The sequence below is a fragment of the Octopus sinensis genome, linkage group LG1, assembly GCF_006345805.1.
Source record: "Octopus sinensis linkage group LG1, ASM634580v1, whole genome shotgun sequence".
NCBI classification, from domain to species: Eukaryota; Metazoa; Mollusca; class Cephalopoda; order Octopoda; family Octopodidae; genus Octopus; species Octopus sinensis.
The window spans coordinates 175,587,252-175,612,799 of NC_042997.1; the positions used below are offsets into that span (position 1 = coordinate 175,587,252).

General features: G+C 37.8%; 1 protein-coding gene across 1 annotated transcript in view; it reads right to left on the reverse strand.

Annotated features, from left to right (window-relative positions):
- The window catches only part of LOC115229694 (abnormal spindle-like microcephaly-associated protein), a 56,574-nt gene that overhangs the window by 20,835 nt on the left and 10,191 nt on the right, over positions 1-25,548 (reverse strand). Inside the window, 16 exon segments of the mRNA XM_029800035.2 lie at positions 215-1,898; positions 1,901-2,216; positions 3,404-6,448; positions 6,570-6,770; positions 7,286-7,359; positions 7,491-7,686; positions 10,756-10,856; positions 11,735-11,846; positions 12,375-12,457; positions 12,602-12,747; positions 14,886-15,061; positions 15,990-16,120; positions 17,240-17,381; positions 18,441-18,742; positions 19,889-20,035; positions 21,540-21,623. Coding sequence (XP_029655895.1) covers positions 215-1,898; positions 1,901-2,216; positions 3,404-6,448; positions 6,570-6,770; positions 7,286-7,359; positions 7,491-7,686; positions 10,756-10,856; positions 11,735-11,846; positions 12,375-12,457; positions 12,602-12,747; positions 14,886-15,061; positions 15,990-16,120; positions 17,240-17,381; positions 18,441-18,742; positions 19,889-20,035; positions 21,540-21,623 — 6,940 coding nt within the window.

A 25,548-nucleotide genomic window follows, 5' to 3' on the forward strand; every position in this document is an offset into this window, starting at 1 on the left:
GATTTAAAGTACTAATGGTATTTATTCTTTATAAAAATTTATTTTTTACACTTAAATGTTTTATAATGTAATGGTTGAGCAATCTCCTACAGACAAAACCAACGTTAATTTCAAAAGCTTAATTCACTAAAACAGCATCTGGTAGTACAGATAACAAGACTTAAATTCTATTTCAAAATGCAACTGCTAAAAGAAAAATGTAAAATGAAAATACCTGCGAGATTCCAATATTCGATACCATCTTTGGATCTTGATGGCACTAGATCTCTGTGTTAAAAAGCATCTACGTTCCAGCTTCATCCGTACAATTGATTGTAAAAAGACTGTTGAGGTTTTAAGACTACAATAATTCTTCCTTTCAATCTCCATTTGAATACAAGCTCGGTACCATTGCTGAATTTTAATTACAGAAGACTTTGTTCTTTTGAAATGTCTTTCTTGAATTGTTCTTCGTAGGTGAGATTGTATTGTTATTACAGAAGCTCTAACCTTTAAATAATCTTCTCTAGCCAGTTTCATTGCAATGAGAGACTGAAACCACTGTTGAATAACTCGGATAGCCACTTGCTTTGATAAGTAGCTTTTTCGTTCTGCTCTCATACTTGAAGTAGCTCTCCACCACTCTTGCAGTTTGACAGCACACTGTTTTTGTTTATTAAACTTCTTCTGCTCTCTATAGCACCGATATACTGACTGGATCTTTATAACAGCCATTCGATATTCTATGTATCTTTGATGATCACTTCGCATTAAAATAACAGCACGATACCAATTCTGAATTTTCAAGGCACTATCTTTAAGTTCAAGAAATTTCTTCTGCTGTTGCCAGCTACGAACATGTGATTGCATTTTGATAGTATATGTCTTAAGGGAGAGATAATAGGCTCTATCAGATTTTGCTACTTTACAAGCCCTAAACCAATTTTGCAGTAAAACAACACTTTCTTTTTGTTTGCAGAATTTTTGTCTTGTTAAGAATTGCCGGACATGTGCTTGAATTGTGGTGACAGCAATTCTTTTTTGCAGAAATTGTTGACGGCAGATTTTCATACTTCTCAGAGCTCGAAACCTAGCTTGAAGAATCTTGGTATATTTTTTAAGTTCCAAATAATCCTTATGGCATTGTCTCATTTGACTGATAGATCTGTACCATTGTTGAATTACAATAGCAGCATTTTTGCAATTTAAATACTTTTTCTGTTGTTGTTTTGCTCTAACTAAAGCCTGCATTCTAATAATTGTTCTTTTTTCAGCTTGAAACTTAGTTTTAGCCAAATAAGCACGCCAACGGCACTGAATAATTACAGCAGAGTGGCATTTTAATTGTAACTCTCTTCGAACTTGACTGCCCCGAAACAAGGCTTGTATCAAGGTAACAAAAGCAATTATATTATTGTATCTTCTTCTGGCAATAAATCCTCGTAGATTGCTTTGGATCTTTATGGCAGCATTCTTCTGGGCAATAAAATCATGGCGAACACGTTTCCCAATCAAATAAGCAGACATGTACTGCTGCAGAACACAAGTAGCAGTTTTCAATTTGGAGAACTCTTTTTGAGCTACATAACATTTCCATGTGGCCTGTATCAGTTGTGCTGCATTGTTTTGTCTTTTTTCTTCTTGAAGTTGTTTCTCTCGCAATTCCTGAAGAAACTGCATCCGAAGTTTTCTACTTTCAAGTTTGGATCTGTAGAGTTTCTGAATTAAAATTACAGATGAAAGTAACTTTAAGTATCTGGATTGGCAATAATGCTTCCTGAAGCTTGACTGAATAACTACAGCAGCTGCCATTTGATTTTTCAACAATTGGCGCTGCATTACACCACGCCACATAGATTGGATTTGTATACAAGCCTGCTTTTCTTTCAAGAATTTGTTCCGTTGTTTTCTGCACAAGATAATACCTTGTACCATCGTTGTATCTGGGTTGTTGACCTGCAGAGGGAACGATAGTTTTGACGTTCTTGATGCATTCTTACTGCTGCTTGTAAAACACGGATAGCCTCGAGCTGTTTGTGGTACTTTCTCTGCTGGGAATACATACGGTAAAAGCTCTGTAGAACTATGACAGCACTTTTCATTCTTTGGTAATCTGAGGCAACACGGTAGCTTTCTTGACGATTCCTGTACCATCTTTGAATTACAATGGCACACTGTTGTTCAAGAACACCCCTAGACACATCTAAAATGTTTGGTCTTGAATCTCCTGCATCAATCTACAAAAACAAATTTTTGAAAAATTAAAATCATTACATGATCCTTTTTTAAATGATTTATAACAGTCATCAATAAGGTTTCTAAGAAAATCTGCATTCTTTATTAAAATTTTCTCTTTCAATTTTTAGCACTATGATATTCAAATTCTTGGAAAAGATATTATGCAGTTTTATTATATCACCAATACAATCTTTAGTGAAACTATTGCCTATGTTTCTGTTAAATGTAGTGTTTTGCTCAACAAAACACCAATAGCTGTATTGGTAATAAGCTTGGAATCTTTACCATATAATCACTGTAACTTTGAACCTTGGAAATGACCATCATTAAACATCCATGTTCCATGTTAACATGGGTTGGACAATTTGACAGAATCCATCAGGTTCAATATCTGCATCTTGTGGTTTACTTTGGCATGGTTTCTATGGCTGGATACTCTTCCTGATGCCAACCACTTTACAATAAGTAATGGGTGCTTTTTTTCAAAGCACTAAGGCCACCATACAGTTTACTAGACTAAGATCCTCTTTAGCTGAGTAGAGCTTATGCAAGGAGGTGAGTGTTAAAATAGGAGGGAAGTGGCCAAAATAACACAGGTTGCTTCCTGTAAAGGAGCTACAGGGCTACTTGCATTATTGAAGAGAGGGTGAGAGCGACTAGGAAGAGTTAAAAGAATAAGGGGTCATAGTGAACCCTTAAGTTATAAGGCAAGTAGGAGTGGAGGCAAGTAGAAGTGAGTGACAGGAGAACAAAGTGTAGATGAGTAGACAGTGCAAAAGTGTACAAAGAATAAAAGATGGTTAAAGATGGAGAATGGGTGAAGAGCTGAATATAATTAACTGTTGAGGGACAAGTAGGGATGGTAGGAAAGAGCAGGTGACAAATGTAGAGATTAGGTAAGATTGAGGGGTGGATGCTGTGAATGGTGACTGGGAACGTGACCAATGCTGCAAGTTGGGGAGCAAAAGGAGAGTAAGAGATGACTGACAGTAGAGAAAAAGTGGCGATTAGATCATTACTATGTTGGCTTTAGTTCCACATATCACATGGAAAACAAAAATTCTAAGATTTCATTTGGATATGAAGCAGCAACAAGCTAAAATCCATAATTTATCAAAAGAACATAAAACAAAACCAGACAGGAGGAAAAAAATAAACTTTAAAAAAACTTAAATGCTATATTTACCTGATTCTGAAGTATCAAACTCTTTTCTTCAAAGTCCATATCAGAATGTGGTTGGAGACTTGTATTGATTTTACTGGAGTTCAGCACCTGGGTACCATCAGCACTGTCACTTTCATTACATTCAATCTGTGACAGGTGTTTGCTATCATATTTAGAGGAAGAAAGTCTTTCATAATCAACTATTCTGGAATTGTTGGCATCTGTTATAATATTGGCAGTAGAACTAGCAGAGCTGCCTTTCTGATCATCACCATTAGAAACCATTGAGAAATCTTGGTCACAATGAGAAAATTCATCCTGAAGATCACAGTGTCCATCAGCAGGACAGTCAGCTGATAGATCATGGTGACCATCAGTGGAGCCATTTTGTAGACCACGGTCACCGTCAGTGGAGTCATTTAGCAGAAGAACACGGTCACCATCGGCGCAGTCATTTTGCAGAGGAACATGGTCACCATCAGCGGAGTCATTTTGCAGAGGAACACAGTTACCGTCGGCAGAGTCACATTGCAGAAGAACACAGTTACCGTCAGCGGAGTCATTTTGCAAAAGAACACGATTACCATCGGCAGAGTCATTTTGCAAAAGAACACGGTCACCATCAGTGGAGTCATTTTGCAGAACACGGTCACCAACAGTGGAGTCATTTTGCAGACGAACACAGTCACCGTCAGCGGAGTCATTTTGCAAAAGAACACGGTCACCGTCAGTGGAGTCATTTCGCAGGACATGGTCACCGACAGCAGAGTCATTTCGCAGAACATGGTCACCATCAGTGGAGTCATTTTGCAGGACATGGTCACCGACAGCAGAGTCATTTAGCAGGACATGGTCACCGACAGCAGAGTCATTTCGCAGAACATGGTCACCGACAGCAGAGTCATTTCGCAGAACATGGTCACCGACAGCAGAGTCATTTCGCAGAACATGGTCACCGACAGCAGAGTCATTTCGCAGAACATGGTCACCGACAGCAGAGTCATTTCGCAGAACATGGTCACCGACAGCAGAGTCATTTCGCAGAACATGGTCACCGACAGCAGAGTCATTTCGCAGCAGAACATGGTCACCATCAGTGGAGTCATTTTGCAGGACATGGTCACCGACAGCAGAGTCATTTCGCAGGACATGGTCACCGACAGCAGAGTCATTTCGCAGAACATGGTCACCGACAGCAGAGTCATTTCGCAGAACATGGTCACCGACAGCAGAGTCATTTCGCAGAACATGGTCACCGACAGCAGAGTCATTTCGCAGAACATGGTCACCGACAGCAGAGTCATTTCGCAGAACATGGTCACCGACAGCAGAGTCATTTCGCAGAACATGGTCACCGACAGCAGAGTCATTTCGCAGAACATGGTCACCGACAGCAGAGTCATTTCGCAGAACATGGTCACCGACAGCAGAGTCATTTCGCAGAACATGGTCACCGACAGCAGAGTCATTTCGCAGAACATGGTCACCGACAGCAGAGTCATTTCGCAGAACATGGTCACCGAAAGCGGAGTCATTTTGCAAAAGAACACGGTTGCCATCAGTGGAGTCATTTTGCAAAAGAACACGGTCACCGTCAGTGGAGTCATTTTGCAGGACATGGTCACCGACAGCAGAGTCATTTCGCAGAACATGGTCACCGAAAGCGGAGTCATTTTGCAGAAGAACACGGTTGCCATCAGCGGAGTCATTTTGCAAAAGAACACGGTCACCGTCAGTGGAGTCATTTTGCAGAACATGGTCACCGACAGCAGAGTCATTTCTCAGAACATGGTCACCGACAGCAGAGTCATTTCGCAGAACATGGTCACCGACAGCGGAGTCATTTTGCAGAAGAACATGGTTACCATCGGTGTAGTCATTTTGCAGAAGAACATGGTCACTGTCAGTGGAGGCAGTTTGCAGAAGAACATGGTCACCATCAGTGGAGTCATTTTGCAGAACACGGTTACAGTCAGTGGAGTCATTTTGCAGATCACGGTGACCATCAGTGGAGTCATCTAGCAGATCACGGTGGCTGTTAGTAGAGTCATCTAGCAGACCACGGTGGCTGTCGGTGGAGTCATTTTGCATGTTATGTTCATGGTAACAGTCAAGGTTATTTTGTAGATCACAGTGACCATCAGTGGGGTCATCTAGCTGACCACAATTTTCAGCATAAGCATCTGGCTGATCACAGTGCTTGTTTGTGGTGTCTTTTTTCAAGTCACAATGGACTTTGTTGATTTTTGCTCTCTTCAGAAATTTACCAGAATCATCCAGAGTACTAAGATGTTCCAATTCATTCAAAGTCGAAGTCTCTAATCTACTTCTAATCTCAGTTGTGCTGTTTGCTTCACTTTCGTTAATGTTAGCTTTATCATTGAGATCTATATTTCTATCTGGTGTACCATCATTCAAGTTCTGATTATGCTCCAAATATTTATTGGGACTACAAACAGATTGTTGTTTAGAGATTGCTTGCACTCCAATATATTCAGTCACTATCTCATCTCCAGATTTCTCAACACTGCAAATGTTGCTTTGAACACCATTATCAATATCTATAGTCTGATTTAAGAGACGGGAATGGTGAGGTTTATTGTTATTGTTAATCTCAAAAGTGCCATTAAGGGGATTATTGAAATCTTCATGCTCAAATTCAATAGTTTGATTCAATTTTGATGTTTTTAAATTGATACATCCCTCTCTGGCATTCCGGTTTTCTTGCTTCTGTTGGCCAAGATCATTTGAATCATTTACTTTACGAATGACTAAGTTGAGTGGTGAGTTATTGGTTTCTGCATCTCTTTGATAGTTGTTCCCGTCAGAAACTAAATCCAGACATGAAACTTCTGCTATTGTGTCCAAATTACACTTTGGCAAGTAACTGTGCTCAGTATTATTGTGTTTCTGATCACACTGGAATGGTGAAAGAGCCAAATTTTTATTTGAGTGTTCTACCAATGAACTAGTCTTGTCGTATGATCCAACTTGGGGAGAAAGGACTTGTATTTTATTTATTGTATTACATTGCCATTGGGTTACCACTGCAGATTTACTCTTCATCTAAACCAAATAAAATTAAAAATAAAGCCAACTATTAGCAAAAGAAATGTTAAAAATATTTATTTGAAAATTTGGAAGGAAAAATTACATGATATACGTTCATTCAAGCATAAATACTTACCCTCTGTAGCCTCTGCTTCTTGCGCCAGAGATATTTCCGCCAGGCCATTTGGATAACAATAGCCGCTCTTGCTTCATGTCTTATTTCAAGTAAACGTATGGCAAGGTAAGTAATATAGGTGATCACTACTTTCTCATCTGGTATAGTATTGGACATGTCCGAGTGACGCAACATAGCTGGTACACCACCAATAGCACTCACCTAAAATACATAAATACTTATTAAATATAAAATATCTGCAACTTTATGTAGTAACAATATTTTCATTAATCAACACAATATTTTCGTTAAATATTAGCAAAATTTACAAAAAATAATTTCAAACTAACAGTTTCAATCAGTTAACTTGCCTTGCTCTCAAGAGTGAGAGCAGCGTAACTGCTAAGACAAATTTAATGACAAGCCTTATGTCAAAAGTTACAATCAAATGCTTATTTCAAAATTAAAACCCTTCAAACATAATTTTTAGTGTACCATGAGAAGAGAATTGTTTCAAGTAGCACTCTCACTCCTACTGTATATTTTGGGACTACTGAACTACAAGTCTCTAAATTGTGATTAGCTGACTTCATGTTAAGCTTCAACTCAAAATCTCAAGTACCCTACCCCATGTCTTGCCATTTGAACTTGGTCTTTAACTTAGTAAAGGTTATCTGAGTTACATGTAGCCTTACCATAAAACCTCAAATAGAAGAAAAAAAAAAGTCACAACTTACTTTTTTAGCAATAAGTTTAAAATTTTCGGCTTCATTAGCTAAAAGAGCTTCATAAATTTTAGGTTTCCCTGTTTCTGAAACAAATTTTATAAAAACAAATATAATTTCTTTTTGATAAAGTAACTCAGTATACAGAAACAGAAATATTGGTGATGTGTCCAAGTACATGAATAAGTAACAGTACAATGCAGTAAACCAAACTTACTAGGGCTAAACCGAGTGCTGAAAGTGAGTTCATCCAAACTCTGATCACTGTCTTGTTGTTGATTTTCACATTCATTGATGTAAGTTACTGTTGTGTCCCGTTTGATTTCAGACAGTGGCAGCAATCCAGGATAATAATGATGAATTAGATAACACAAAACACGTCCATCAGAGAAGGATACTGTAAAATTCTCAATCTGAAATTTGCAAGGAAAGCAAATAAAAAAAAAGTTATAATGAAAGTAAATGAAAAATAGAATTAGACTCAAGTATTTCACATATCAGAATGTAAAAGTTACTTTGTTACTCCCGAGAAAAAGATTAGTCTTGTATAACAACTTCTACATAGATGAACTTAATCTGCTCAACCATCACAAATACAATTCAAATTGGAACAAGTTTCTACAGAAATTCTATTTTGACAAATTTGTTTATTAAATTAAAATCTAATTTGCTTAATCAATTTATCGTTTTCTTTTGACATATGAAATAATTGAAGCAATTGTTCTACAGTATCAAGACAACTACCTACTAGATAATTACCTCCTAATAATTATTAAATATTGTAAATATAGTCCACAGATTTCAGTTTTAGTGGCGATATAATATAAATCTTATTGGATAACAGCTAAAACTATTTGGTTTCATAAGAATTTATTAGCACCCCAATAGTTGCACTTTTAATTTTCTCTTAATTTGGATGACTTACCCAGGGCAAATATCCGAAGGTAATTGTCTTATGGGGGTGGGGACAATTATAAAAAGATTTTATAACCCTCCGGCCACAATGAAGAACTAACACAATGCAATATCTTAAGGTTTGTTCTCCAGACAATATGATAATTTCACAGTATGAGATGGTCACAACCCTTCTCAATTTCAGTCAGTGAGAGTGATGGTTAGCATATCATTCCCTCCACCACACCAATGCTCTTGACAACTGAAATCCAAATGCTATTAGCTGCTAATGGAGTTTATCATAATAGACTAAGTGCACATGTCTACATCAAGGGGACAACTTCGTTCTTAACACCCTCAGACTACCACTGTATGCTTCTTCCTCAACCTAAACAATGTTGGTACCAGCAGCCTTAGGCTGGCAGCTCCCATTGCTGCAAAAGCTATCTATATCATGAAGATGTGGCTTCTCAGTTATAGTGAAAGTAACCATAGGCGTAGGAGTGGCTATGTGGTAAGTAGCTTGTTTACCAACCACATGGTTCTGGGTTCAGTCCCACTGCGTGGCACCTTGGGCAAGTGTCTTCTACTATAGCCTCGGGTCGACCAAAGCCTTGTGAGTGGATTTGGTAGATGGAAATTGAAAGAAGCCCGTCGTATATATGTGTGTGTGTGTGTGTGTGTGTGTGTGTGTGTGTGTATATATATATATATATATATATATATATGTATGTATGTATATGTTTGTGTATCTGTGTTTGTCCCAACATCGCTTGACAACTGATGGTGGTGTGTTTACGTCCCCATAACATAGCGGTTCGGCTAAAGAGACTGATAGAATAAGTGCTGGGCTTGTGGGGAATAAGTCTTGGGGGGGGGGTCGATTTGCTGGACTAAAGGCGGTGCTCCAGCATGGCCACAGTCAAATGACTGAAACAAGTAAAAGAATAAAAGAAATACACTCACACAAGTAAATGAAAAGGAATCTGCTCTAATCGCATGGGAAGTCAATTCAAGCCAAAAACACCAGAGGATAACTTGAATAAAAGCAAATACTGCACAAAAGATGCAAACACCTCTTCTAATGATGTAATAAAGATAATGCAAAACAGGAATGCAGATAAGATAGGCTCTAATGTACAACAAAAGCAACCCGTCAGATGAAAAGAACTTTGAATAAGTGATCCAAAACAGAGGGGGTTTTTAAGACCTGGTACACAAGCCTTTAATTACAGAAGCCCAATTAAATTACACTCAGTTCATTTAAAATTGCTGGTGATAAAAAAAAAGTTACATCTAGCTGCAAGAACCAAATAACCATAACAAAGAGGAGAGTTTACTCTGTTGCTTGTGGTTGTCAGTTACTGAAGGGATAAAAGCGGCAAAACAGTATCAGAACAAACCTGTCTAACCCATACCAGCATTAAAAAAAGATAAGTAAAAATAAGGATAAGCTTCAATATATGCAGGTTTCAGTGACAGATTTGCATTAAAAACACATCACCATTTAACATCTTCTTCTATGCTGGAATGGGTTGAACTACTACTCATCATCATCATCGTATAACATCCGTTTTCAATGCTGGCATGGGCTGGATGGTTTGACTGGGGACTGGCAAGCCAGGAGGCTGCACCATGGTTTTTACGTGCCACTAGCACAGGAGCCAATCAGGCAGCACTGGCAATAGCTATGCTCGGATTGTGCCACCGGTATAGGAGCCAGTCACATTTGGATGGTGCTTTTTATGTGCCACCGGCACGGGGAGCCAGTCAGATTGCACTGGTATCAACCCACATATGAATGGTGCTTATTGCATGCCACTAGCACAGGAGCCAGTCAGGCAGCACAGGCATCAGCCACAGATACAATTTCCATCTTGATTTCAATTGGAGATTCTGACTGATTTTCATTTTACTTGACACAAAAGGTCTCCTCAAGCACAGCATGTCACCCAACGATTCAAAGTTACTTTTTAGACTGGTTATGTGACACTGGTATAGGTTACAACTGTGATCTCACTTTACTTCCCAGGTTTTCTCAATAACAGCACATCTCCAGAGGTCTAGGTCTCGTCATTGCCTGTGAAGCCCAACATTCAAAGGTCATGCTTCATCACCTTATCCCAGGTCTTTCTGGGTCTCCCTCTTCCACGGGTTCCCTCCACTGTTAGGAAGTGACACTTCTTCACACAGCTCTCCTCATCCATACGCAGCACATGACCATACCAACGCAGTCATCTCTCTTCTACACCACATCTGATGCTTCTTATGAATCAAAAGCAGATGATTATGAGACAAGGCAGTGAGCTGGCAGAAACGTTAGCATGCCGGGCAAAATGCGTAGTCGTATTTCGTCTGCCGTTACGTTCTGAGTTCAAATTCCGCCGAGGTCGGCTTTGCCTTTCATCCTTTTGGGGTCGATAAATTAAGTACCAGTTACGCACTGAGATCGATGTAATCGACTTAATCCGTTTGTCCCCTCTGTGTTTAGCCCCTTGTGGGCAGTAAAGAAATAGATTATGAGACATTTAGTAATATTGTCTAAATTTTTCCTTATGTAAATCAACAGGAACCTGTCTTTATATTACCTGTAAGCCATAATGAGCCGAAACTGCTTGACACCATTCAAAAAGTAGCTGATGTTTCTCATTTTCTGGTTTAAGAAGTCCTTCCACTGAATTACGTTTGACTGAAATAATGGTGAAGAATATTTTCATTATTCATTTAAAAGGGAAAAAGACCTGTCTAATATAGTGACAATCAGATTTACTACAATTATAAATATAGTTTTATTATAATTACTCTAATTACAAATATACATTGAATATTTGGCTAATTGCAACACCAGTGATTTTTTAAACATTTATTCCTATATCAGTAGAGGCTAAATTTGTAGCTGCTAGTGAACAATTAATACAATTAAAGTGATTTTATTACATTTTACTAAAGTCCTGGTTAATTTATTTGTGACAAAGTCAGCACAGGGTGGATGTTTGTGATATTACCAGGAGAGAGTGGGTACTTGATAGCGGAGGAGTCACAGAATATTCCAAAAAAACATATCCTGGTTCACAGACATTGCTAATAGAATATGTAAGTAATCTATAAATTTGTAGAAAAAGACCCTTTATGGATACAAATACCAAGTCTATAACAGAATATGGACGTAAAATTTCATTCCATAACTGCATGCTTACATACAACAAAGATCCAAATTGCAAACAACAGTGAACTTAACATCTCTAGGCTAAGATTATATTCAAAATAACCCATGTTATTTTGGCCAAAAAGTTGACATGTTAAAATTTGTCCAGTACGTTTTGGAAATGTTAAAAATGGTTGTCTCCAAAATACTTCAAAAGAAAATTATAGTTTCAAGAGACCAAATGTTAGGAAAAATAAAGAGATCAGGTGGCAAGATCAAGTTAAAGTAAATTCAATAGCTTACAAGGATGAGAGATTCATATTTTCTTATAACTGTATTTCAGAAGTGCTGATAAATAGTTTTAACCGATACAGCCAATATTCTTACCCAAATTTTGGGATAAAACATTCAAAGCCACTTACTTGAATAATCCTCAACACCAGCCAACTTCCTAACAGACCTTTTCTTCTCAAGGCATCTCTTCAAAAAGTGGACTTCATCTCTAAGCTCATTGATATCCAGAAGTATATCAACCTGAAAAGAGGGCCAAAATAAAAGTAATCCAAAACAGAAAACAATGATTCATGCAACAATATTGAATAAAGTACAGATTTGTTTTAACATCAATGACAAAAAATATATTAAGCTTAAATTTCCGGAGGAAAGGTTTCAAATCATTTATAAACTTAGACAGCTATAACCCTATAATCCACTAAGGATACATCATTGCATACAAAATTGTTACAAAATTTCATCTTAACCTGATCATCCCCAGCCTATACAATTTTAGAATTATTTTTTAAAACCATAAACAAGTAACTATATATACATTAATTCAATTTGAACATTAAAAAAAAACTGTATCCATTACCACCTTCTGCAAGGAAAGGAGATATACACAAAACTGGATTTGCTGATTCTTTGAGATCAAAATGAAATACTCAAAGAGGTTCCCAACAGTGGTACTTTTTAAACAAGTTGAGTCATAGATAGATCCCTCAAATGAGATTTAATTATTTCATTTTGAAATTATTTCTAATTCTAAATACATAACAGAATTACCTGAAAACCAGTCACAATTCTCCAAAGAAGAGTCAATGTTTTTTCTCTGTGTCCATCTACAATATCCTTAGCACATATTGAACCTGAAATATCAAATATTTCAGAATTAAAGATTTCTCAAGAATTTATGAAGAATTGGAAACAAGAAAAGGAATGAAATGAAATTAAAGTCTCCATTAAAAGATTTCATGTCAATCTACTCAAAGAAAAAATAAAAGCTAAGTTACCTTTAGCAAGGCTTAGGTCCATTCCATTGTTCAATAAAGCTTTCAGCACTTTGTTAACATTGTGGATCTTCTGCAGACGACTAATTGCAGGGGCACGAAGGGAGTCGGTGAGTTCCCATTTACCTGTGAGTATTTCTATAACTCGACTAAACAAAGAAAAAATATTCTGACATTACTGTTTTGTACATCCATCTGCCACATGCCCAAAATAATAATGCTTTATTTTAATATATAATGTATATAATATAATGAAATTATTGTATACAGTGCTCAGGTGCACCACAACTTGTCAAAAAGTGCGTATAAAGTATATGCAGTAATGTACAAATGTCTGGAAAGTGAACGGTGCATGAGTCAGATACATGCTTGTGTGTGTATGGAGGGGAGAAAATCAGGTGTAGTGTTGGCGAATCTCAGAAAGCATGGAAGTTTTGAAGGATGCAGTGCTCCAACAACTAACAACTGATGCCGGCAGTTTGTTCCATGCTTCAGCAACTCTTAGCATGAAAAAATGTTTCCTAAAGTCATGGGAGCTGTGCTGTTTTCTGACTTTGTAAACATGTCCACGGGTGTTAGACGGGTGAAGTTTGAAAAGGCGCTCAGAGTTATTGTTTGTAAGATGGTTAATAGTTTTATGGGTGTCTGCCAAGTCAGCTGCCAGACATCGGAGTTTCAATGTGTCCATGCCCAGGGAAGTAAGGCGTTCAGAATATGGCAAATGCCTGATGGAGAGTATTCTCTTGGTTGCACGTCACTGAACGGCTTCCAGATGATTAATATCCTGGGCAAGATAGTGGTTCCAGACCGGTGATGCAAATTCCAGGTGAGGTCTTACCATAGCTATATAAAGCCGCAGGGTCAATTATGTAACAGCAAGGTATTTTCAAGCCGACCTATGTCTTATTAAATTTGGTAGACAGAAACTGCAAGATGCTTGTCATGTGTATGTGAGTGGTGTGGGTGTTCATATTCTACACTTGTAACCACTTGGGTGAAGTGTTGACATTCCTTTTGACATTATGATCAGTCACTGTACACTTGGAGACTTTTAGAATAAAGTATCCCTTATTTGCGAAGCAGATAAGGGCTGGAAATGAAGATCAACTTATCTGGAAACTTCCATCATAAAAATAACTCCTCATGCAACCAAAGTTAGCATAGAAAAAATGGATGTTAAATGAACAAGCACATGAAAGGATTCAATTGAAAACTTACCTTAGAAGGGTAAAAATATAAATAACAGTTGAACACGGCTTAAATCCATCATAGCCAGTTTCAAATAGGATTGAAAAAAATGGAAGAGTGAGAAGCATAGGATTAGCAGCCCTGCACAATCAGTTCTCTACACTGCTGCAGAAATGCCAATAAGAGAACATGAAAACTGGTGCTAGTAAGGCAAGACAGCCCTCAGAGACTACATATGAAGCAATGTAATGGAAGCACAAACTGGATTTACCTGTAATTTGGCATTATACTATGATGATTGAGAAAGAAAAAAGAGGTTCTAGATCTCAATCCAAAATTAGTTAAAATGCTAAAAACTTTAAATGATTTCTCATACTGGAAGGAGATATAACATTATCAATACAGGATTGATAGATACTGATAGAAGTGATGTTAAGCCTCAAAGATTTGAACTTAGAAGAATGATAAATCTAAACACTTCAAAAGCATTTTGTTTAAATGTTAACAATTCTGCCAGCTCAATATCTCAACAAAAATAGGTGTAGCTGTGTGGCTAAAAGGTTCACTTTGCAATGGAGTTTCAGTTTCAATCCTCCTATACAACACCATGGGCAATATCTTTCTTCAGTCGACCAAAGCTTTGTCAATGAAATTGAGTTATATGGAAACTGTAAAAACCTGTCAGAGACACCATTCTTATGGTGGTAGGCTTAATTTGATGCTTGGTTTAACCCTTTAGCATTCAGATTATTCTATCTAATGTAATATTTATCCATATTGCTTTAACCTAATCATGCATTATTTCATAGCTTCAAGATTTCAACGTTATCACCTATTTTTAGAATGACATTATAGGTTGGTGTGAGATACCAAATCTAGGCAGTTTTAACATAAAATATTATTTGGGCCGGATGTGGCCAGTTTACCCTAAAGGGTTAATATCTCCACCACTACCACCGCCTGGTCCTAAGGTGTTTAACAAAATCAACTATTGCAAGCATTAGAGCCAGGCCTCCAGCTGGAGAATAATGTTCTGTCCCATGCCTGTACCCTTTTTCCTCTGATCAAGTTAAGAAAAAGAAATAAAGAAAGTCCTTACGTTAGACGAATTCCATCTCGTAGATCAACAGCAAGGTTAGAAACTGCATAATCAAATTCATGCAAAGGTGTTTGGACATAGCTGACAGTGTATCCAAAATAAGACAGATGGCGAGCAACATCACCTTCACCTTTAAGAAATATCCTTGCTATATTATAGAGAAGGTCTTTGCTTGCCTGTGAAAATAAGTAAAATACATCAGCTACATTAGTAACATAGAGATAAAATGTTTATATTTTATGCTTGTACAGATATTAAAGTAACATTTTCCCCTCCATTATACAAATATTTTTCTTAACATTTTAACCAAAACAAACTGCAAAGACTAAAGAGACGAACTGAGCAAACCAGTAATGGGATTAAGATGTGGAGCTAACCAAATAGTTGGGAGTTGAAATTTTCCAACAAATTTTGTTTTCACTCTTGAACAAACTATAGATGACCATAGGTTTTAATAATTGTTTAAAAGTTAACAGTAAGAGAATTTAGTTCTAAAAATCCTCACAAGGTCTTGTGGAAAAATACATGTAAAAACAGAAAAGAGTATTCACATTTGTGATAAGAAATTATAATCTGTTAACAAGAGTCACATAATAATTGAACTATCTGACTCACTGCCAGATCTGACTGGCCTGGTGCAGCCTTCGGGCTTGCCAGACCCCAGTTGAACCGTCCAACCCATGCTAGCATGGAAAGCGGACGTTAAACGATGATGATGATGATGATGATTCCAGTTAGCCATTTACAATTACATTAATTGTATACCCCAAATAAACTGTTTACTATAAAGAGAAACAAAACAACGTGGATAGCTCATTAATACCATTATGGGTCAAAATGTTAGAAAACAATTTCAAACGGTGTAAATCCTCATCATCATATCATTGTTTAACGTCTGCTTTCCATGCTATCATGGGCTGAACAATTTGACTGAGGACTGGCGAACCAAACAGCTGCACCAGGTTTCAGTCTTGATATGTCAGAGTTTCTATAGCTGGATGCCCTTCCTAATGCCAACCACTCCGAGAGTGTAGCATAAAAGATATGCTAAAACAATCCTAAACACTGAGACGAAATGTATTGACTGAAAGGGTTTGAACTTGCCTTGATTTCAGCATCTTTGCAGAAAAGACAGGGATCATGTTCTATGAGTCGCTTCCTTTTAGCATAATCCAGAAAGAAAACCAGAATCAAATACTTTTTCAAGGTATGTTTAGAGAGGGCGTCTTGGTAACCTGACAAAGATGCAAAATGTTAAAACAATAGATTTACTTCAAAGAGAATACAGATGTAACAAAATATTGTTTAAATGCTCAAAAGAGTTGAGTAACAGACAGTTCATCTCATTTATGGTATTAGCTAAATCTAACACTGTAGTGGTTTCCATAGCAAGAAACAATTCTTTCTTCAGTCCACCCAACCATTTAACCCTTTCCTTACCAACCTGGCTGAAACCGGCTCTGGCTCTGAGTACAAATGTCTTGTTTTCACAAGTTTTGAATTGAAATCTTCCACTGAACTTAAGTCACAATTTATGTTCCTAACACTAACTGAATGATAACTAAGTTATTTTACTAAATTCTTTGTTATATTTAAAGTGATTGAAAAAAACTCAGAACATCTCAACATAAATACAGTAATGAAAGAGTTAAAACAGATGCTATGAAGAAGCACATCTCACCAGCACAAACACTGTAAATGATCAGTTTGGTTAGCTTGCAGTGCTGTGCTCAAATTTATATTCTATTGATATTGATACTCAAATGATATTCTATTTAAGAGAATTTGAACAGTATAGAAATTAGAATAAACTCTCTCCACTACCATTGACACGTCTATAGTAGAAACAAACAAAAAGATTTCCAAAATAAGACATAGCTGTGTGGTAAGAAGCTTGTTTCCCAACCACATGGTTCTAGGTTCAGTCCCATTGCATGGCACCTTGGGCAAATGTCTTCTAGTATAGCCTCAGACCAACCAAAGCCTTGTGAATGGATTTGGTAGATAGAAACTGAAACTAGTCTATCATGTGCGCATGCGTGTGTGTTCATTCTCCACCTCCCACTTGACAACCAGTGTTGATGAGTTTATATCCCCATAACTTAGAGGTCTGGCAAGAGAGACCAATAGAATAAGTACTAAGCTTCAAAAAAAAAAAAAAAGTCCTGGGGTTGATTTGTTTAAAAACTCTTCAAGGTGGTGTCCCCAGCATGGCTGCAGTCAAATGATTGAAATAAGTAAAAGATAAATAAATACTCTTTCTTAAAAAATTAAAATAGGGTAAACTTTTTCGTACAGAAATGCTAAGAAATGGAAAGAATTAAGGCAAAAATCCGAAGTTAATGTAAAGCTACCTTCTCTGTAAAGATGTGGCACTGTAGGATGAGCATACCGATTGGCAATGTCAGGGTTTCCAAGTAAGCGAGTAACAATAAACCTTGATATGCCCAAGAAGTCAGTATTGGAATCAATAAGCAAGATTTCTCCAAACACCATCTGTAATAGATCAAATATCACTAAAACATCAAAAAGATAAAATACACACCAATTAAACTTATGTCAACATGGGTTGAAGAGATCTTAAGTACAGCAACTTCTGGCCTGCATAACTGGACATTAATGTTTCTATAATTATGATTAAAAAAACCCATACTTTGATTTTTTTTTAAAAACTATAAAATTGGATTTGGTCCTTGGATGTTGCCAGATTTTTTTTTTTTTTAATTTGAAGAGAATGGTATCATCATTGTTTAACATCTGCTTTCCATGCTAGCATGGGTTGGACAATTTAACTGAGGCCTGGCGAACCAGATGGCTGCACCAGGCTCCAATCTTGATCTGGCAGAGTTTCTACAGCTGGATGCCTTTCCTAATGCCATTTTTGTATTTAAACGAAATTTAAAATTTCATGGCTGTGTGGTAAGAAGTTTGCTTCCCAACCACATGGTTCTGGGTTCAGTCCTGCTTGACACTTTGGGCAAGTGTCTTCTACTACAGCCTCACACTGATCAAAGACTCCTGAGTGGAGTTGATAGACAGAAACTGAAAAAAAAAAAAAACCCAGTCTCTTGTGTGTCCATCCCACACCACCACATGATAACCACTATTGGTTTGTTTACATCCCCGTAACTTAGTGGTTCAGCAAAACAGACTGAAAAAAAAAGTACTGGGGTCAGTTCATTCGACTGAACACTCTTGAAGGCAGTGCCCTGCCACAGTCACAGTCTAATGACAAACAAGTAAAAAAAATAATTCTTACATTTTCTTTAACCCTTTCGTTACCAACCCGGCTGAAACCGGTTCTGGCTCTGTAGTACAAATGTCTTGTTTTCATAAGTTTTTAATTAAAATCTTCCACCAAACCATAGTCACAATTTATGTTCCAAACAATAGTTGAATGATAATTAAGTTATTTTACTAAATTCTTTGTTATATTTAAAGTAATTGAAAGAAACACAGAGCATCTAAAAAAAAATACAGTAACGAAAGGGTTAAGTGGTAATAATTCTTAAAAATTAGGATGGTGGGGAGGGAAAGGAAATCAGAAGTACCAACCTCTAAACCAATTCGCAACCACAAGGAATTGTATGAGAGAATCCAGTTCAAGATCATCTGTTTCAAACCGATATCAGCGTGCACAGGACGATCTTTCCTCATGACCAATCTCTGACTGTCGATTTCCACCTCAAGTCGCCGGACAACTTTTACTATGTCCTCAGTCTGAAACATTTTACAGGCAAGCTTCCTCAGTCTGTTAAGTCTCTTGCGTGCAGCATAAGCTTCAAAGCTCAACACCTCTTTGGATGGAGCAAGTCTTGCTTCTTGTTTGGTACTGAACAGTAGTGATTTAGCATCAACTAGAAAAAATGAATCAAAAACAATGTTTAGAGAGTAAAATATTACAAAATATGTTGATTGGAACTGTACTGGGAAAAAAAATTTTCTTTCTTGTATTGAAATATTATTGGTCAGAAGTTCAGAGATTGCTATAACAAACAGCTATGTCTTCAAACTAAGAGCATCACTGCCAACTTTATTTTATCTGTATAGAAAATAAGGCAGCAGAGTTTGATTTCTACATCATGATTACATATTTGTAACATCCATCTGTAGATGGACTTGTAGTAATAAGCAAGTGTCCAAACTTAAACCTTATCTAATACATAATTGTTTTACATCCACTTTCCATGCTGGAATGGGCTGGACAAGATATCACAATCCAAGTCAGTTCTTATTTAGACTTACTGCCCTTCTAGATCAGGCAAGGGACCACATTTCAATCATACTTATCTGACAATTTTCTGCTATTGGATGCCCTTCCTAACACCAACCAGTTTATAGAGTTTACTAGAAACAATTTATAGTGAGATTGCCAAAAGGATCCTCACTGCAACATGGCCAACAGGGACTGAGATGACAGTATGGAAGAGGAGAGAAATACTGGAAAGATTAATGAAGAATGACTAATTGCAAGTACATGTTTACCGGTAAAAAAGAACTGCTAAACAGTAAGAGAGCATGGCGGGTGCGGCCAGAGAGCTTGGCGGGCGCAGCCAGAGAGCATGGCAGGCGCAGCCAGAGAGCATGGGGGGCGCGACCAGAGAGCATGGCATTTTTTTTTTTTTTTAAATAGGTTGACATGTTAGAGTTAATTCTTCAATTTTTTCTTCGATAGTTCCTTTATATCCTATAACTGAAAATTGCTTCACTTGAACATAGAGCATCAAGTTATCTTCCAAGCTACTCATCTGGTTGACCTGCAGAAAGTGGACAAATCTCCTTCAAATTAATCACCACTGTCTTACAAATGAAGAACACATTAAATGTAGTTTGAATATAAGATAGGATGATCATAGTTAAATGCCTTTGATCATAGGTTTGCTCAGTATCAACCTTAAGCTATTCAACAAATTCTGAACAATAAAAGTATTTTAAAAATAAATTAAGAGATCTCACTAAAATCCTGAACAAAGATCCACAAAAATAAGACCATATTGAATTACCTTTGACACATTTTCTGATTTTGTATTCCTCAACGGGAGTTAAGATGTAGTTGAACCAATGAGTAAAACTCCATTCTTGTTTCTGCATCCATCTTTCATCATAATAGATATTCTTACTAGCAAATGGCATAGGATGTTTTGGAATAACTGATAAAGAAAAAAGGAAAATGAAAGAAATCAGTTAAAGACAAATTCTTTTTTAACAGGAACAGAGTTAATTTTTTTTAGCTAGAGAAAGGTGTATGTGAAAATTAATAATGGAAATTGTAGTTAAGATACCCGTGCCAGTGACACGTAAAAAGCACCATCCGAATGTGGAAGATGCCAGCACCACCTGACTGGCGTCCGTGTCAGTGACACGTAAAAGCACCAACCGATCGTGGCCGTTTGCCAGTCTCCTCTGGCCCCTGTGCTGGTGGCACGTAAAATGCACCCACTGCACTCACAGAGTGGTTGGTGTTAGGAAGGGCATCCAGCTGTAGAAACACTGCCAGATCAGACTGGAGCCTGGTGCAGCCTCCTGGCTTCCCAGACCCCGGTCGAACCATCCAACCCATGCCAGCATGGAAAACAGATGTTAAACGATGATGATGATGACTTGTAGTAATAAGCAAGTGTCCAAACTAAAACCATATCTAATGCATAATTGTTTTACATCCACTTTCCATGCTGGCATGGGCTGGACAAGATATCACAATCCAAGTCAATTCTTATTTAGACACTCCTAGATCAGAGTATGTGAAAATTAATCACAGCTTTTATTTTAATTCATCTGCTTATAAATTATAGAACCTTGTGGTATTAAAATTGATATACTCATGTATCCTACCCAGCACTGTCACAGAAAGCACTACAGTTTTAAAAAGTGCAATTTCAAATGAGAAAGTAACAGTTAGTTCATGATACATATGATACATAAAGGCGCAGGAGTGGCTGTGTGGTAAGTAGCTTGCTAACCAACCACATGGTTCCGGGTTCAGTCCCACTGCGTGGCATCTTGGGCAAGTGTCTTCTGCTATAGCCTCAGGCCCACCAAAGCCTTATGAGTGGATTTGGTAGACGGAAACTGAAAGAAGCCTGTTATATATATATATATATATATATATATATATATATATGTGTGTGTGTGTGTATATGTTTGTGTATCTGTGTTTGTCCCTCTAGCATTGCTTGACAACCGATGCTGGTGTGTTTACGTCCCCATCACTTAGCGGTTCGGCAAAAGAGACTGATAGAATAAGTACTGGGCTTACAAAGAATAAGTCCCGGGGTCGATTTGCTCGACTAAAGTCGGTGCTCCAGCATGGCTGCAGTCAAATGACTGAAACAAGTAAAAAAAAAAAAAATATGTACGTACGTATGCATGCATGCATGCCTGTATGTATGTTGTATGTATTTAGATAAGTGTGTAGACGTGTCTGTACATGTGAACACACCTAAATACTCATGTACATACATAAGTGCATATGCAGATACGTGCATATGTATGTACATGCATGCGTACATACTACATAGAAAGACACTGAGTTTTAATACCACCAGCAGTAATTTCAATTGGCTTAGCTGTATGGCAATTTTAAGTTAAAATTCCATTGTCAAAACATTTTTTAATAGGTTTCTGCAAAAATTGTTACAAGTCAATGAAACTTACCAGTTTTTTCTCTCTTGCCTAAAATCAGTCTGCTCTGGGCCACAGCTGGCTTCTTGGGAGACAAAACCGATCTTCTCTTCATTTCTGTAAAGAAATGGGTGCAATTATTTACAGCCATATTATAATAGGAGTTAGATGCGTGGGGTGAGTGGGCTGGAATTGTGGGGATACCATATTGCAGATCTAGCCTCATTGTGCAAAATAAAAAATTCAAATGACTAGGGTGAGGCTTCATAGCAAATTACAAAACAATGAAATAAAAGGAAAAATACAATTCTTCTATTTGTTTCAGTAATAGGACTGTGGCCATGCTGTTGATTTGTTCAACTAAAACAGTTTAGAGGGTTTAGTCAAGTGGTTCACAACCCTTTTTTGCCAATGAACCCCTTTAATTCCCATTTTGCTCTACTAGACCCTAATAAGCATTGGAGGTTTAAAAAAAGTCCTCTTATATTTTGATATTAGAATTATAAAAAAAAAAAGTTAAATAATTTGTGTACTGTAGAAGTATAACCAGTTATATGCACTAATTTTAACAATTTTATATTCCATTTGTCTCTTTTGCCAAACTGCTAAGTCAAAGGGATGTGAACAAACCAACACTGCTTGTCAAGAAGTGTGGTGAGCTAACACAGACATGTATATACAAAGGGAATCCATACAGTGTCCATTAACCAAATTCACTCAAAAGGTATAGTCAACCCAGGACTAAAGTAGAATACATTTGCCCAAGGTGCAACACATGGAACTGAACCAAAACCCATGTGGTTACGAAACAAGTTTCTTAACCACACATCCATGAGTGCACCTAAACAGAAATCCCATACAAATACAAATTACAAGTTTGTCAAATTACCCAAAATTTAAGCTTAGAAACCCAAAAAATATGAATCTAAGTACTCCAAAAACGGTTTTGAATATTTCACATGAACAAGCTAATTTTCTGCCAGAGAGACAATTACAAAAATTAAGAAAATGCCATTTAAATCAAACCCCACCACCTCAAGAAAAAAAGATTTCATCTTCAGACAAAAATATTTCAACTCTGATACTGGTGCCACATTAAAAGCCCCCAGTACACTCTAGAGTCTATGTCTTCCCAATAGCGACATATGATGTGAGACCTGGACACTAAAGAAAGCTGACCAGAAGAGAATTAATGCATTCGAGCTTTGGTGTTGGAGAAGACTTTTACAGATTCCATGGACAGCGAGGCTCACCAATGGAGAAGTTCTTAAGCAGATCAGGCCGAAAATGTCGCTAGAAGCTAGGATCACCAAGCATAGATTGGCATATTTCGATCATATTATGCGGAGAAAATCCCTGGAGAAGGACATCATGCTCGGAATGGTCAGTGGCAAGAGAGGAAGAGGCCGACCAAGAATCCGCTGGCTTGACACCATCAAGAGTGATACCAGAATGGACATAGCCAATCTGAAAAAAGCAGCCCAGGATAGAACTGACTGGAGGAGACTGATCCAACGAGTAACCGAGAGTCGACTTCGACTGAGCGGATAGATAGATACACTCTAGAGTGGTTGGCATTAGGAAGGCCATCCAGTCATAGAGACCATGTCTGAACTGACAATGATACCTAGTATGGCCCCCTGGCCTTACCACCTCCTATCAAACCATCCAACCCACGCATGTAAAATAGATGTATGATGATGAATAACATATAAACTTTTACAAAATGCTAATATAATATGCAGCACACTCGAAAGAAGCTTACACAACTAAGGTGGTGTAAGAAGGCAGCAAAATGGTATATTGTTAAAGCATCAGAATGCTTTGCAAAATTTGTTCTGATTATATTCAGAGTTCAAATCCAAGTCAACTTTGCCTGTCATCCTTTTGGTCGTTCATCATCATCATCGTTTAACATCTGCTTTCCATGCTAGCATGGGTTGGACGATTTTGACTGAAGGCTGGCGAACCAGATGGCTGCACCAGGCTCCAATCTTGATCTGGCAGAGTTTCTACAGCTGGATGCCTTTCCTAATGCCAACCACTCTGAGAGTGTAGTGGGTGCTTTTTACATGCCACCAGCATGGGGACCAGTCAGGCAGTACTGGCAACGATGTCACTCGAATCTTTTTACACATGCCACCGGCACAGGTGCCAGTAAGGCGCTCTGGCAACGATCACGCTCGGATGGTGCTCTTAGCACCCTACTAGCACGGGCACAAGTGCCAGTAAGGCAACATTGGTAACGATCACACTAGAACGGTGCCTTTTATGTGCCACTGGCATGGAAGCTGGTTAGCCGCTCTGTCAATGATCACACTCATATGGTGCTCTTTGCACCCTGCTAGCACGTATGCCAGTCATCGAATTTGATTTTGATCTGGAATGAAGCATGGATTCTCATAAATTATCTTAGATACCCAACAATATATTAGTTCATTTCTGAGCTAAGAAATTATATAACCAGTGGTCTGCTATTGCTAAAAAGGTAGCCATGAACAAAATCAATTAGAACAGAAGCTATTAAAATGTGATAGGCTTTTAGATGAGATTTTATAAGTAGCTTCTAAAAAATGAATAGAGAGTAGATAGAAACAGAGTTTTATAAGCATATCGCTCACCTATAGATGATTCTTTAGTAAATCAATGTAATTGAATACTGTAAACTCAAACCTATTAATCATTAATTACAATGCAAATAGAGACCATTATGTATATGTTGGTTAATATCCTGTTTGACATGGTCATTACACAACTGTTATTTGGAACTTAACAAAACTGCCATTGAAAAAGATGAAATCTGAACTAATGCCAACATTGGTAGTTGCTAACTAGCCAAAAGAAAAGCAGTTGTCAAAGAGAGAGACTGCAATTTATTTTGATTGGAAACTAATGATTTCTAATATAAGTACAAGTATAAAAATTTGAGAGGAAACAATTATATCAACCCCAATACTTCATTGGTACTTATTTTATGGGTCCCAAAATAATCTAAATGAAAGTGGACTTTGGCAGGATTTGATGTCAGAACATGACCTGCAACTAATGCCAATTCATTGAATAATAAACATTTTAAGACAATAATAAAGCTCAGATCTGTGGTAGCATAGAACACTATTAGCTAATATAAATAGGATTAAAAAATTATGCAATTAAAAATTTGATTAATTGCCTTTTTAAATTCAGTGTTAAGTTCAACATTCACTTTTGTTGAACTGGTTTACAAGGATATGTTCAAACTGCTCATTAACACCCAATACTTATCCCGTTACGATCCTGTGGGATGACATCAGCAGCTGGGGAGCTGACTGGAACTTGGGGATGACTGGAAGAGGAAGGGGCAGGAGTGACACGCGCGCAGGCAGGGGAGCATTGGGCCTTTTCGATCTGGGTAGCCAACAGAGCTGGATGTGAGTGCTTTGTCAAGGTAGGAGAAAAGCAGCTGCTATTTCGAGCATTCGGGTCAGGCCACATGGAAGGGTGCATTACCGCTGGAGAGTTCTGCATCGACGAAGAGAAGGTAGGTGTCCTTATTTCAAATCTCTCGCATACACCACAGATCCTACAAGGGAATCTATGTAGTCACACTATCAGCTGGAAATAGCAGTCGAACCATAACCTTCCCACACCATAAAAAAATGATGGTCATACTCGTTGGTGTAGTTTCATCATCATCATTTAACATCTGCCTTCCATGCTGGCATGGGTGAGACAGTTTGACAGGAGCTGGCCAGGCAGAAGCCTGCACCAGACTTCTGTGATTGTTTTGGCATGATTTTTACAGCTGGATGCCCTTCCTAACACCAACTACCCATGGCTATATATATATATAAAGCACCATTCGAGTGTGATCTTTATCTGCGTTGCCTTACTGGCACTTGTACTGGTGGTATGTGAAAAAACATTCGAGTGAGGTCGTTGCCAGTGCCGCTGGACTGGCTCCTGTGCAGGTGGCACATAAAAAGAACCATTTGAGCGTGGCCTTTGCTAGTACCGCCTGATTGGCCCTCGTGCCGTAAAAGCACCCACTACACTCTCGGAG